The 15,720-nt window shown below is 39.6% G+C and overlaps 1 protein-coding gene across 3 annotated transcripts in view; it reads left to right on the top strand.

Annotated features, from left to right (window-relative positions):
- AXDND1 (axonemal dynein light chain domain containing 1) overlaps positions 1-15,720 on the top strand; it is a 196,129-nt gene that overhangs the window by 155,524 nt on the left and 24,885 nt on the right. For all 3 annotated transcript variants that reach the window (XM_050766158.1, XM_050766151.1, XM_050766150.1), the window contains 2 exons: positions 6,627-6,740; positions 9,625-9,729. In XM_050766158.1, the coding sequence (XP_050622115.1) occupies positions 6,627-6,740; positions 9,625-9,729 (219 nt within the window). The remainder of the gene's footprint in view (positions 1-6,626; positions 6,741-9,624; positions 9,730-15,720) is intronic.

The following is a 15,720-nucleotide window of genomic DNA, read 5'->3' as shown; positions in this document are numbered from 1 at the left end:
TGTTATTTTTTGACTTTGTAATAGTTGCCATTCTGACTGGTGTTAGATGGTATCTCATTATGGTTTTGATTTGTATTTCTCTAATGATCAGTGATGTTGAGGTTTTTCTCATATGATTGTTGGCCACATTTATGTCTTTTGAAAAGTGTCTGTTCATGTTCTTTGCCCACTTTTTTTTATGGGTTGTTTTTTGCTTGTAAATTTAAGTTCCTCGTAGATGTTGGATATTAGACCTTTGTCAGATACATAGTTTGCAAAAATTTTCTCCCACTCTGTAGGTTGTCTGTTTACTCTATGGATAGTTTCTTTTATTGTCCAGAAGCTCTTTAATTTAATTAGATCCCATTTGTCAATGTTTGCTTCTGTTGCAATTGTTTTTGGCATCTTCATTGTGAAATCTTTTCCCATTTCTATGTCCAGAATGGTATTGCCTAGGTTGTCTTCCAGGGTTTTTATAGTTTTGGGTTTTACATTTAAGCCTTTAATCCCATCTTCAGCTAATTTTTGTATATGGCATAAGGAAGGGTTCTGGTTTCAATTTTCTCCATATGGCTATCCAGTTATCCCAGCACCATTTATTGAATAGGGAATTCTTTCCCTATTGCTTGTTTTTGTCAGCTTTGTTGAAGATCAGATGGTTTGTCAGTGTGAAGTCTTATTTCTAGGTATTGGTGTGTGTGTCTGTTCTTGTATCATACCAAGCTGTTTTGGTTACTGTAGCCCTGTACTATACTTTGAAGTTGGGTAGTGTAATGCCTTCAGCTTTGGTCTTTTTTCTTAGGATTGCCTTGCTATTCAGGCTTCTTCTTGATTCCATATGAATTTTAAAATAGTTTTTTCTAGTTCTGTGAAGAATGTCAATGGTAGTTTGATAGGAATAACATTGAATCTATAAATTGCCCTTGACAGTATGGCCATTTTAACGATATTGATTCCTCCTATTTATGAGTATGGAATGTTTTTCCATTTGTGTCATCTGTGATTTCTTTGAGCAGTGGTTTGTAGTTCTCCTTTTAGAGATATTTCACCTCCCTAGTTAGCTATATTCCTTAGGTATTTTATTCCTTTTGTGGCAATTGTGAATGGGAGTTTGTTTGTGATTTGGCTCTCGGCTTGACTGTTGTTGATGTATACGAATGCTAGTGATTTTTGCACGTTGATTTTGTATCCTGAGATTTGCTGAAGTTGTTTATCAGCTTAAGAAGCTTTTGGGATGAGACAATTAGGTTTTCTGGATATAGGATCATGTCATCTGCAAACAGGGATGGTTTGACTTTCTTATGATACATTTTCATATCTGGTAGGACCAGCTCTCTTCATGGATCTTTTTCAGACAGTTCATTGCTATTCTTGCTACTTATTCTTCCATTTATTTATTTATTTATTTATTTATTTATTTATTCTTTAGAGACGGGATCTTGATGTTGCCTAGGCTGGTCTCAAACTCCTGGGCTTAAGTGATCCTCCTGCCTCAGCCTCCAGAGTAGCTGGGACTATGGTGTGCACCACTGCACCTGGCTATTTTTCTATATAACTTTATAATCTAGTTCTTAAAAATATGACTTTTTAAAACCAGTATAATATTAAATTTATATATTAACTTAGAGCAGACATGTTTATGATGCTGAATTGTCTTATCCAAGAATATGGAATATAGGATGTCTACTTTTATGCCTGTCAATCATGTCTTACTTGTTTGCATTTTGTACATTTATTAGGTGTATGCCTGAGTATTTTATTTTTTGCTATTTTAAATGAGACATTCTTTTCCATTATATCTTCTAACTAGTAACTATGTGTATATATAATATATATAATCAATTTCTGTATTTTAATTTAATTTAATTTTGTTTTATATTTTGAGATTGGATCATACTCTGTCACCCAGGCTGGAGTTCAGTGGTCTAGTCATGGCTCACTGCAGCCTTGACCTCCTGTGCTCAAGCAATTCTTCCACCTCAGCCTCCTGAGTAGGTAGGATTATAGGTGCATGATACCATGCCTGGCTAATTTTTAGATTTTCATAGAGACAGGGTCTTGCTATGTTGCCTAGGCTGGCTTGAATTCCTAGGCTCAAGTGATCCTCCTGCCTCAGCCTCCCAAAGTGCTGGGATTACAGATGTTCACCACCATTCTTGTTTTAATTTTATATGCTGTGACTTTACTAAATTCTCATATTGTGTTTTTTTCTCCTCCTCCTCCTGCTGCTCCTCCTCTTACTGTTTTTAGTAGTTTTTCAGTGGATTCTTTGGGGTTTTCTAAATACTTAATCAAATCACCTACAAATAGGGATAGTTTTACCTCTTTCTTTTCAATCTGATAGATACTTCTAGTTGCTTTTTCTTGTTTAATTGTATTGAGTAATTCTTCCAATTCAATATTAAATAGTAGTGGAAATAACAAGCATCCTTTTCTTGCTTCTGACTTTAGCAGGAATGCCTTTAGTGATTTACCTCTAAGAAATATGCTGGCATTGGAGCTGATTTGTAAGTTAATTTGTTTGTTCTTTCTTCAGAAGTCTCAGATATCCACCTTGGGTTATTTTTCTTCTGCCTTAACCTTTAGAATTTTCTTTAGTGAAGATCTCCTGGTGGCAAACTCAGTTTTCATTTGTCTGAAAATGCCTTTATTTCACCCTCATTTTTTTGCTGGGTATGCTATTAATTCTAGGATGGTATTCTTTTATCTCAGCACATCATTATTATTTTTACTGTTTTCTGGTTTTTGTTGTTACTGAACTGACCATTGAGAATCCAACTGTCTGTTTCTTTGAAGTTAATTCATCTCTTCTCTCTGACTGTTTTTAAGATCATCTTTTTGTCTTTGCTCAGATTAATGTGGAGATGGATTTTCTTTTCTTTTAAAATTTTGCTTGGGATTCTCTTGATTTCCTGAATCTTTAGTTTGGTATCTTTTGTTAGATCTGGAAAATTCTCAGTCATCGTCTATTCAAATATTGCCTCTACTGCATTTGCTGTCTTTTTTTTTTTTTTTTTAATTATACTTTAAGTTCTAGGGTACATGTGCACAACGTGCAGTTTGTTACATATGTATACTTGTGCCATGTTGGTGTGCTGCACCCATCAACTCTGCTCTCTTCTTTCCTTCTAGAACTCTAAATGAACGTGTGTTGGAATCAATCCCCCATGTCTCTTAACCTTCTTCCATATTCTCTATCTCTCTATTTCTCTGCATTGCATCCTGAATAATTTTTCTGGCTTACCATCCAGTTCACTAATTTGCCCTCCAATTGAATTTCATCTGCCATTAAACCTTTCTGTTGAGTTTTACAGTTAAATTGCTGAAGTCCTATTTGATTCTTTTTCAGGTCTGAGCATTTTTGTAATCTTTCTCTCTCTGCTCATATTTTCACTCTCTTCTTTCTTTAAATAGGTTAAATATAACTTTTGTAGTCTTTTTGATAATTCTAGTATATGATATAGCTGTAAAAGAATGTTTATTACAGCATAGTATAATAGCAAAATACTAGAAACAATATGAATGTTGATCAGTAGGAGATTAGTTAAATACAATATGGTACATTGAAATGATGGAGTTCTATGAGATGAAGTAGATGTTTAAGTAGTTAAATAAATATAATCCATGATATATTATTGAGAAAAGCAGATTATAGAATATAAGTTATATTATCTTATTTATATTAAAATGTTTATAGGTGCAAAAAGCATTCTAGAAGAATATTCAGCAAACTGATAGAAATTATTAACTCTTTGAGCGTTAAGATTCTTAATTCCTCTGTAGTGTTCAAATATTTTACAGCAAAAATATTACCAAGAAAAAAGTATTTTCGTTTTGTAAAAATATCCTAATACATTGTGACTATTTTTCTATACTATATACATATTTCTATAGCATAATTTAACATTGCTATAAAGTATTTTGTTATATGGCTTACACCATAATTTATTTATGCATTTTCCTGTTGTGGGCATTGAGCTTATTGCTAGCTTTTGCTTTTATAAATATTGGTGCTGTAAACATCCAGAGGATGGTTTTAAATCTCTATGAGTAGACTCCTTTGAGGTGTTCAACACTGATGACTCCTTCTTTCTTCTCTTTTGGCTTTCCTCGTGGCCTCTCATATTTCAGAGGCTACTTCTGGCTGCCTTTTCAGGCTCCTCTTTCTTCCCTAGCATATTTTATTTTTTTTCAGAGGTTTGAAAATCTATTATTGTTTTCCTTGAGTATAGGCTTTGATTTCATCTGGTTTTTTTTTAGGCAGCAATTTCCTATTTATTTTAATTGACAAATAAAAATTGTGTATTTTCATTGTGTACAACATGATGTTTTGAAGTATGTATACAATGTGGAGTGGCCAAATTATTTTTCTAAAAATAACAGCTTTATTGAGATACAATTCATGTAATATGTACAATTCAGTAATAGTTTGTAGTATATTCACAAAGTTGTGCAGTGATAATCACTATTCAATTCCAGAACATTTTTGTCATTCCCAAAAAGAAAATCCATACTGATTAACAGTCACTCCCATTTCCTCTTTCTTCTCAGGCCCTGGAAACACTACACATTTTCTGGCTCTATGGATTTGCCTATTCTGGACATCTCATGTAAATGGAATTATACAATATGTGGCCTTTTGTGCTTATTTCTTTTTTTTTTTTTTTTTTGAGACGGAGTCTCGCTCTGTCGCCCAGGCTGGAGTGCAGTGGCCCGATCCCAGCTCACTGCAAGCTCCACCTCCCGGGTTTACGCCATTCTCCTGCCTCAGCCTCCCGAGTAGCTGGGACTACAGGCGCCCGCCACCTCACCCAGCTAGTTTTTTGTATTTTTTTAGTAGAGACGGGGTTTCACTGTATTAGCCAGGATGATCTCGATCTCCTGACCTTGTGATCCGCCCGTCTCGGCCTCCCAAAGTGCTGGGATTACAGGCTTGAGCCACCGCACCTGGCCCTTTTGTGCTTATTTCACTTAGCATAGTGTTTTCAAAGGTCAGCCACATTGTTGCCTGCATCAGAACATCATTCCTTTTATTTTTCCCAATAGGTTTTTGGGAAGCACGTCATAGTTGGTTACATGAGTAAGTTCTTTAGTGATAATTTCTCAGATTTTGGTGCACCCATCACCCAAGCAGTGTACACTGTACCCAATGTGTAGTCTTTTATCCCTCCTCACCTCCCACCCTTTTCCCCTGAATCCTGAAGTCCATTGTATCATTCTTATGGCTTTGTGTTCTCATAGCTTAGCTCCCACTTATGAGTGAGAACATACAATATTTGGTTTTCCATTCCTGAGTTACTTCACTTAGAATAACAGTCTCCAAATGCCATTATTTAATTCCTTTTTATGGCTGAGTGGTATTCCATGGTGTATATATACCACATTTTCTTTATTCACTCATTGATTGATGGGCATTTGGGTTGGTTCCATATTTTTGCAATTGTGAATTGTGCTGCTATAAACATGCGTGTACAATCATCTTTTTCATATAATGACTGCTTTTTCTCTGGATAGATACCCAGGAGTGGGATTGCTGGATCGAATGGTACATCTATTTTTAGTTCTTTAAGGAATCGCCACACTGTTTTCCATAGATCCCTAGCATTTTATGTAACTGGGTTACTGTCTGATTCTCTGGCTACCTCACAAGTTTGCCTTTAGGATATAATTTACTTTCTTGGCTTTAATTAAATGCAGATAACTGTCAGATCTCTATTTTTAGCCCAAATTCTTTCATCTTAAACTCCAGTTCCATATATTCAGCTACTTGCTGGATATTTTCTCTTGGATATCTCAATGGTACCTCAAACCCTCACAGCCTAATCTGAACTCATCTCTCTCTCCAAACCTGTTTATCTTAGTTTTGTTCATTGTCTCTGTGAATGGCATTGTCATCTCTCTAGTGGTCTAAATTATAAACTAAGTGTCATTTAAGATGTACCTTTTCCCTAACCATCCCGTGTCCATCCAGTCAATCACTTGGACTTACCTCTTAAATATCTCTTAAATCTTCCTTTTCCTTCTCTTCATTCCAGCAACTGCTATTTTGTTCACGCTCCTTTTCTCTTCCTCTCCTTCCCATTCTTCCTCTTCTTTAAAGCTAGTCTCCTGTTGCTAGAATGATTGTTTTGAAATGCAAAGCAAATCAATCAATTTATTAGAGCCTCATTGCCTTCAGGATAAGAGCCAATCATCTCCCTGGCTTGACAGTCTCGCCCTTTCTCTATGATTGCACTCGTGTTCATTTGTCTCCCAGTTTTTGTCCTATTGAACTAGGCTCTCTCAGAACCAATCATGTACATACAACATCCTCTGCCCAGAGCTCCTTCTTTTCTTTCCCCATCCTTCAAGAAAAAACTCAAACATTATCTCCTTCAGGAAACCTTCCTGACCAACTCCCTCTTTTACCCAGTCCCCTACCTTGTCTAAATCAGGTGCTCCTACTATGTGACTATATGCATTCATTGTATATTCTTGTCCATGAAATTATAAGTTTCTTAAGGACAGGGACTATTTTTATCAACCTTTGTATCCTTGTCACTAGCACAGTACCCAGTTGCAGGATTAGTGCTCATTAAATATTTTTGAACAAATAATTGCTCATATTTATATACATCCTTTAATCATCATACTGTTTCATCTCACAGGAGGCTGTAAAAGAATTCATTGAGCCTGAAATAGATGAGTCTCTTCAAGAGGATGAAGAAGAAAGTAAGGAGGATAGGAAACTTCAGGAGGAAAATAAAGAGAAAGCAGAAGAAGTAAGATTATTTGGTATTTGTTTTTCCTCCTATATACATACATACATATATATGTTTTAGAGACAGAGTCTTGCTCTGTCACCCAGGTTGGAGTGCTGTGGTGTCATCATAGCTCTCTGTAACCTCGAACTCTGGGGCTCAAATGATCCTCCTACTTCAGCCTCTTGAGTAGCTAGGACTACAGTCATGCACCACCATGCCTAGCTAATTTTTAAAATTTTTAAAATAGAGATGGATCTTGCTATGTTGCCCAGGCTGGTCTTGAACTCCTGGTCTCAAGTGATCGTCTTACCTCGGCCTCCTAAAGTGCTGGTATTACAGATATGAGCCACCATGCCTGGACCCTTTATGTATATATAATATATATATATATAGTGGGGGAAATTATATATATAGAGAGAGAGACACACACAGTGGAGAATAGAAGTAGGTGGTCTGGAGTGAACTCTTCGGTTTCCTTCTTTTTCTCATATAGATTTAGCCAAACCTGCAGAAATATTTATCTTTGTCACTTTATTTTCAGAGGAAGGGATGTTCCTTTTCCCTTCTAAATCCAGCCATTTTCCATTAGCCTCATTTATACCTATATTACCATTAACTACACAACCTACCTCTCATTCTGGTGCTATTTTTTTAGCCCTTCATTGCCACATTTTTCAGATAACACTTTGAAACTCCATATTTCCACTTCTTCAGCTCCCATTCTGAGCTGCCTTTTGCCCTCCTCCCAGGCCCATCACCAGACCTCTCCTCCCTTTACCCTGTCTCAACCCCTGCAGGGGCATTTGTAGTAATAAAAGCCCTTCCTGGGACGTTTGTAATAATAATAATAATACAAGGATTACCAAACATTGAGGGCCTATCATGAGTGATATACTTTGCACATATTATCTCTTATCTATGCAACACAACTTCAAGTATATATTATTGCCCCCATTTTACAGAGAAGAAAACTGAAGCTCAGAGAGGTTGACTGACTTACCCAAAATCATATAGCTGTAAGTGGCAAAACCAATATTCAAACCCAGTTAAGTCTGGCACAAGAGCCCTTGCTAATTCTTAGATTGACTACTACTGTCTTTGGCTTCTAAAACTCATGATTGCCTAATACTCTCTACAATGTCTTAATTTACTTCTCTGATGTGTTTCTTCTCTGTATATAGTTTAAGTGTTGGCATGACTCCAGGCTCTGAACTAGGTCTTCTACTCACTGCACAGGCAGGACAACAGAACAAAAATATTATGTAACACCCAAGCCTATTTCAATCGTCATTTTCTGTTTTCTTTCTGGTAAAGTGTTTGGTATATAGAAGGCACAGAATAAATGGAAATTGTCAGAGGTGTCTTAACTAGAATGACTCCATCTTGAATAAAGTCCAGATAAAGCAAAACCTACTGGGTTAATTTCCCAGGAAATTGGACACTCTTAATCACAAGATGTTTATGGTTGAGGAAACGAGTTAATGGAAAAAGGCATTCTCAGTTTAAAAATGCGTTTCACTTTAAAGATAATGGTACTGTTACAGGAAAGGGGTCACGATTCAGACCCAGGAGAGGGTTCTTGGATCTTGCACAAGAAAGAATTCAGGGCAAGTTTGCAGTCCAAAGTGAAAGCAAGTTTATTAAGAAAGTAAAGGAATAAAAGAACAGCTACTCCACAGACAGAGTAGACTTAAGGGCTGCTGGTTGCCCATTTTCTTGATGATATCCTGAACAAGGGGTGGATTATTCATGCCTCCCCTTTTTAGACCATATAGGGTAACTTCCTGACATTGTCATGGCATTTGTAAACTGTCATGGCGCTGATAGGAGTATAGCAGTGAGGATGACCAGAGGTCACTCTCGTGGCCATTGTGGTTTTGGTGGGTTTTGGCCCGCTTCTTTACTGCAACCTGTTTTATCAGCAAGGTCTTTATGACCTGTATTTTGTGCTGACCTTTTATCTCATCCTATGACTTAGAACCATCTGGGGAGGCAGCCCAGTAGGTTTTAGCCTCATGGTACCCAGCTGCTCTTTAAGATGGAGTTTTTCTGGTTCATACGTCTCTGATAGTACACTCATAAATTATTGCTGAAATCAACAGTTACATTAGAGAATAACAATACTAATAGCCTGTCACAAGCTGATCACCAGGCTTTATAATAAAGTACACTATTCCTAGCCTTAATCTCCTATATAAGCAAGCATTATATTTATGTAAGGGCATTTCTCCTCTTGCTTTCTGAGGATACCCTCCTCTGTAATAGAGTAATTTCTAATAAACTGCTTTTGCTTTACTATACTCTGTGAGTCACCCTGAATTTTATCCTGTGTGAGATCAAAGAACCTGCTCTTGGGGTCTGGGATAAGACCCCTTTTCTGTTGACAAAACCATTGCTGCTGCTACTACTACTACTACTACTACTACTACTACTACTACTACTACTGCTACCTGTAGACTTAGTTCAGCCCCTTTCCTCTATTTTACAGCACCCGTTCAGCCTTTAAATATCATTTTCTCTGTTAATAATTCCTGAAGTACCTAGGAAGAATGCATGACCCTTTTCTGGGTGCGCACAACCTTTGGAACACACTTTTATGCTAACAGTAATCATGTTATACCATAATTATTCATTTTATTATATATCTCTCCTACAGTACTGTCAGTTCCTGGAAGCTGGAAGAAATCCTCTTTGTTTTTCCCATAGTTATATCCCGTTGTCCACACTCCCCATCCCACCAGTTTTTCACAGCGTTTGCTATGTGAAAGTCTTCAAAAATGCTTGTTGTATGATTAAAGCAAATGAAAAATGTAAGCTTCCAACATGGTGCCAGGAAACTTGCTGGTGTGCCACTGTGTTACCCACCAGCTTGCTAACAGGTCCGCGGGTTTCTGTGTTCTAGCAACCTTCAACATCTACAGAGGAGGAAAAACTAATTCGATTCATTGGAGAAGATGAAAATGTTCATTCCAAACCTCTATTTGAAACAGATGTGTTGTCTTCCTGGGTATGTATCTGAAACCCAACTAGGGAATTCAACACTATTTAACATTGCACAAACATGATATGGTGCTAACATCACTTTTAGCTACTCCAAGGGGACCAGGGGTTCCTAAGTTATGTATTTTACAGATATTTTTCTTCCAACATAATTCCTGGAAAACTCATATTTTCACCTTAACTTTACAAAAGCTTCTCATTCTCATCTTTAAACCTCTTTTTTTTGAGACAGAGTTTTGCTCTGCCTCCCGGGTTCAAGAGATTCTCCTGTCTCAGTCTGCGGAGTAGCTGGGATTACAGGTGCCTGCCACCATGCCCAGCTAATTTTTGTATTTTTAGTAGGGATGGGGTTTCACCATGTTGGACAGGCTGGTCTCGAACTCCCGAATTCATCAGGTGATCCACCCACCTCAGCCTCCCAAAGTGCTGGGATTACAGACGTGAGCCATTGCACCCGGCCTAAACCCCATTTTAACATCAGTATTTCATCTCTTTCCTTAGTTTAACAATCTCTTGGTCAGTATTTGACTGATTTTTAAACATTCATTTAGTAGACTTTGTTGAGAGCTGTGATAATAAGCACATACTCCTAAGAACAATAATTGTCGGGAAACTGGAAACTTAGAGACAGTAGCTGTGGAAACTCAGCAAGAAAGCAGGTTTAAACTGTCTCCACAGAAGTTTGGTTGTAGGACCATGGTAGATTTCAGTCAGCCATTGATCAGTATCTCACTCTCTACAGAGCACTGTGACTTTAGGAGTTTATGGATGGGCTTTATCCCACTAATTCCCTGAGGTGGTGGTAACATTTTGAGTGTATGTTGACATTGTACATTTTCTTGGATTGGAGGATCAATAGATTTTGTCAAATTTCTCCATGCTAAAGTTAAGAACCATTTCATTATGAGGGGTGTGTGAGCCATAGGCTCTTGGCCCCCTAAAGGTTTGCTGAAAAATCACTGGTGTGAGGCAAATTGATTAATAGGAGAAAAGGCATATAAATTTGTTTAACATGTATACACGAGACCCTTCAGAATGAAGATCCAGTTTCCCAGTGAGTTATGGAAGCTCATATACCATCCTGGGGCCACAGTAAAGAATACAGACTGAGTATGGCTAGAAACAGGTTACCTTGGTGAATCAGGTTAGTGACAAGACTGGTTGAGAGAGAGAGTGAAAAGGAAGAAGCTTGGCTGGCAAAGGTGGCCTTGTTATGTAGATGAAGCCTCCCTCAGAGAGAAGAGATAATAATGTTTATTTTTAGATTTCGAAAGGCATCAGACTCTCACTCTCTCCTGGGTCCTGGAAAGGCATAGAAAGGGGAAGGGGTGGTGACTGCTTTAATGGAAATTCTCTACAGATGCAAATTTTTCCCACAAAAGACAGCTTTGCAAGGCCACTTTTGTTTCCTGGCCAGGCAGTGGCTATTTCAAAATACGTCAAATAAATATATTTTGGGGGCAATATATTTTAATTTCCCTCAGCACATTCTCCCAAAGTGGTGCCTTGGGAGACATCAGAGAACTTTGAACAAGTTTTAAAAATAATACATCACTATGTTGGTCACTAAGACTGTGAGGCAAATATGTAAGAGGGAGCACTGGGAATGGAATACAATGTCATGAGATTTTTTTTTTTTCTTTTTCTTTTTTGAGATAGAGTCTCGCACTGTCACCCGGGCTGGAGTGCAATGGTGCGATCTCAGCTCACTGCAACCTCTGCCTCCCAAGTTCAAGCAATTCTCCTGCCTCAGCCTCCTGCGTAGCTGGGATAACAGGTGCCCACCACCATGCCTGGCTAAGTTTTTGTATTTTTAGTAGCAACGGGGTTTCATTATGTTGGTCAGGCTGGTCTTGAACTCCTGACCTTGTGATCCTCCTGCTTTGGCCTCCCAAAGTGCTGGGATTACAGGTGTGAGCCACCACACCCGGCCGAGATTTTTTAAAAAGGGAGACAAAGACAACGGATAGCAGCTTTTTATCTGCTAACCTCCACCAGTCCCAGCTACAAGCCCTCCTGCCTCAGACTTGGCTTTCCTAAAGTTAGAACTCTGGTATGCCGTCCAGGCTAGGCCCTGAAGCCAGGCAGGAAGCAGTCAGGAAACTAGGAGCGTGCAGCCTGGGAAAAAACTGAGGAGCATCACATGTCTTTGATAGTGCGAGGTCCATTGCTCCCAGGTACTGCCATTCTGTGTGATACTGGCAGTGCCATATAGATAGCCCAGGTAAAGAGAACATGGACCAGTAAGGTCATCTCTAAGCTTTTGAAAATTTGCTGCTGCTACTATAGATCACTAAAAACCAAACTGTCTAGGTTCTGATTAACCAAAAAATCTGGAGAGAGGACTGAAATGCCACATCCAGATGTACAAGTACTTGCAAGTTCCTGGAAGCCAAGAAGAATCACGTTCTTCCTGTGGAATGGTGGCTGGAGTACTGCACAAGTAGAAAGGCATCATGTGACTTCCCAGTGGGTCCTTCCTGCCCATTGCACAGACACAATCAATTATCTGGGAAAACAGCATTGCAGTAAAGAAAGAGTTTAGTTGACACGAAGCTGGCCACACCATGTAGGAGATGGAGTTAACTACTCAGATCAATCTTCTTGAAGGCTCAAAGGGTAGGCTTTTTCCAAGATAGTTTGGTAGGCAGGAGGCTAGGGTGTGGCTGTTGCTTACTGGTTGGGGATGCGATCATGGGGTATGGAAAATGGTCCTCATGCACTGAGTCCATTTCTGGGTGGGGGCCACAGGACTACTTGAGTTATGAGTCACAGTGGCACCATCCTGCTGTCAGAAACTTGAAAAGACATCTCAAAATGCCAACCTTATGTTCTACAATAATGATGTTATTTACAGGCGTAATTGGGGAAGTCGCAAATCTTGTGACCTCTGGAATAATGGCTGAATTCAGGTCCCTCTCATACTCCGAACTTGATGGTCTTTCATTAGTTTTACAAGGGTAGTTTAGTTTTGGGGAAGAGCTATTATCATTTAAACTTTGCCCCCGCCCTGGAATGAGCCAAGTCAGCGAGTCTGTGAGACTCAAGCAAGATGGAGTCAGCCCTGTCAGATTTATCTTACCATCATAATTTTGCAAAAGTGGCTTCAATCACTAGGCGCTCAAACAGAAGAGGCCTAATTGTGCTATTCTAGCAGGGGATGAGGTTGATTGATATTTGGGGATGTTGATTCTCAGAGAATAGAGTTTCTTTGAACTAGCTTAGGATATTAGAGATTTGGCCCATGGGGTGGAGCTGGGGAAGGCGTGTCTTGATTCAGACTGCACTGCAGGACCTGTGGGGCAGGCAGGGCCAAAGCTCTGTGTTCTTTCCATTCACAAAGCTGCTGGGGCTGGGGCTCCCTGTGGAAAGGTTAAGGTTTCCAAACTTTCACTGTAAGGTTTTCCTTTATTATTATTATTATTATTTTTTGTTTTTCCTTTATCCATTTTAACAGACACTCGCCTCTGGTCCTAAGAACAAAAATAACCATTTAGTAGGGATACAAGTCCAAGCCACCAGACCTATTGGGCAGCTGTACTCTGTCTTCCTGGTCTAAAAATACAACTCTCAGTGTTACCGGCACCATGGGTTCTTTTCTTGCAATCTCCCAGTATAAAGACTACTAGGTATAGTAGCAAAGAGCAAGTTTATTTAGCTTCTGTACAAGAGAGCCAGTGACAAGAAAGGAGAAGGATTGGGCTGTTCCCCAAGGGTAGTGTGTGGTTTAGTTTTGTAGGGTTTTTCTGTGGGGAAGGGTTATATCAGGGCATGTATAGGAGGGTTTTTCTGACACTCACACAGTGGTTCACTGTGCTTCTTCATACATCATATGTAGCGTTAGCATTTTAAATCTCCATCCCTGGGTGTGATTTTTAGATTAAAGTGAGGAGGGGGTAACTGTGGGTTGGCATTGAAGTCTAACTGTGCATGCGGGGCTCCAGGGAAGTCTCTAGCCCTCTAAAATAGGAGTTTGTTAATTAATCTTCTTGGGTCTTTTGTTACTGATTGGCTGAGAGTTAAATGAGCTAGAGCTTGAGTGAGGGGCTTTTTTTTTTTTCTAGATGGAGTCTTGCTCTGTTGCCCAGGCTGGAGTGCAGTGGTGCGATCTTGCTCACTGAAACCTTTGCCTGCTGGGTTCAAGTGATTCTTCTGCCTCAGGCTCCTGAGTAGCTGGGATTACAGGCGCGCATCACCACGCCCAGCTAATTTTTGTATTTTTAGTAGAGACGGGGTTTCACTGTATTGGCTAGGCTGGTCTTGAACTCCTGACCTTGTGATCCACCCGCCTCGGTCTCCCAAAGTGCTGGGATTACAGGTGTGAGCCACCGCACCCGGACAAGTGAGGCGCTTTTATCCTTTTCCTCTAGACCATCTTAAAATAGGGAACCAAGCAGCCCCCCTGGCTTATATGGGCAGTACATTTGATTGACACTGGGGAAGGAAAGAAAAAACAAAGGAAGAGTTAGGGAAGCAGAAGCCTCATGGTCTACAGGTATAACTTACCATGTCCCTGGGAGCTCAGCTGGACAACAGCAAAGCTCCAAGAGATAATTGAGTCCTGGGTTTCTAGTGAGAAGTAGCTCCAGACAACTAGGAAGCTAGGGACCTGAGCATGGAGAATTCCAGTTACTCCTAGTGTTCTCTCCTGTAAATGATTACAGTGGGGGATTTTCTAGCAGTTGTGATATAAGTGATATCTTAAGAAGAGTGGTGGTAAGTCATCATCAGATTGGGCAGGTTACTTGCTTGACCTGAGCAATCAGGCCCCCTTCATGTGGTTACCTGGCAACTTAGCACCATAACAGAGGTCTGGACAATCCATTATTTCAAACTACTTAGTTATCCGGGAGATAGGACTTTGTGGGGATTATACTCAAAGTGGGCATCCACTTACCAAAAAAAAAAAAAAAAATACCTGCCAGGCCATATACAAGCACAACTACCCAGTTTGACAGTGTGCTTGATTTCGCTGGTGAACCCAATGATCCCATTAAGCAGCGTTAACTTTGACCCTGCCTTACTTGGAGGAAGGGCACTCTGCCTTTAGGTGCGGCCCAGTATAATCAGCTCTGAAAACTTATTACACAGCAACTCTGTAGCCCTCTTTTAATCCGAATCGTTCCAACATTGTTCTTGTAGGGCAAGCAGCTTGAATTCTATAACATTTCAGCTGACTGATGGAGATATGGGATGACTATATTCAACAAACTCTCCTAAGCATCTACCAAAAATGCCGAGAGCTACAGTGGACCCTAACTACAAGTGCTTGTCAGTGTGAATAGGGTTGCCCATGAGTCTCCTGCCCTAACAAGCAATACATTAGAAATAATCTCAGGCTCATCTTAAAGCTATGGGTCCTGGCTGTCTGTAAAGAGTTGAAGTATATGAGAAAGATAGGGGATTTTGCTGGATCACCTATAAACTCTTTTGGAAGGGTGAGTGGGGGCCAGAAAATATTGCTGAAAATCAACAGTATTTTCTTTTTCTTTCTTTCTTTTTCTCTTTCTCTCTTTCTTTCTTCCTTTTTTTTTTTTTTTTTTTTTTGAGACAGAGTTTCGCTCTTATTGCCCAGGCTGGAGTGCAATGGTGCAATCTCGGCTCACTACAACCTCCACCTCCCGGGTTCAAGCAATTCTCCTGCCTCAGCCTCCCAAGTAGCTGGGATTACAGGCATGTGCCACCATGCCTGGCTAATTTTGTATTTTTAGTAGAGACGAGATTTCACTATGTTGGTCAGGCTGGTCTCAAACTCCTGACCTCAGTTGATCCACCTGCCTCAGCCTCCCAAAGTGCTGTTACAGGTGTGAGCCACTGCCCCAGCCCCAGCAGTATTTTCAACACAAGATTAGACTTTCTGCCTTTAACTCTGTCATTTTGGATGAAGGAGGCCCTTAGATGTCTGTGTTTTCCTTCCACAATACCTTGTATCCCAGGCACAGGTATTAAGAGCAGTGATTGATTTACCCATTTTATAACAACATCAGGGAAGGGCAAT

Source organism: Macaca thibetana, chromosome 1, assembly GCF_024542745.1.
Source record: "Macaca thibetana thibetana isolate TM-01 chromosome 1, ASM2454274v1, whole genome shotgun sequence".
NCBI lineage: Eukaryota > Metazoa > Chordata > Mammalia > Primates > Cercopithecidae > Macaca > Macaca thibetana.
The sequence above is the reverse complement of the archived record's forward strand: the minus strand, read 5'-3'. Positions and strand labels throughout refer to the sequence as shown.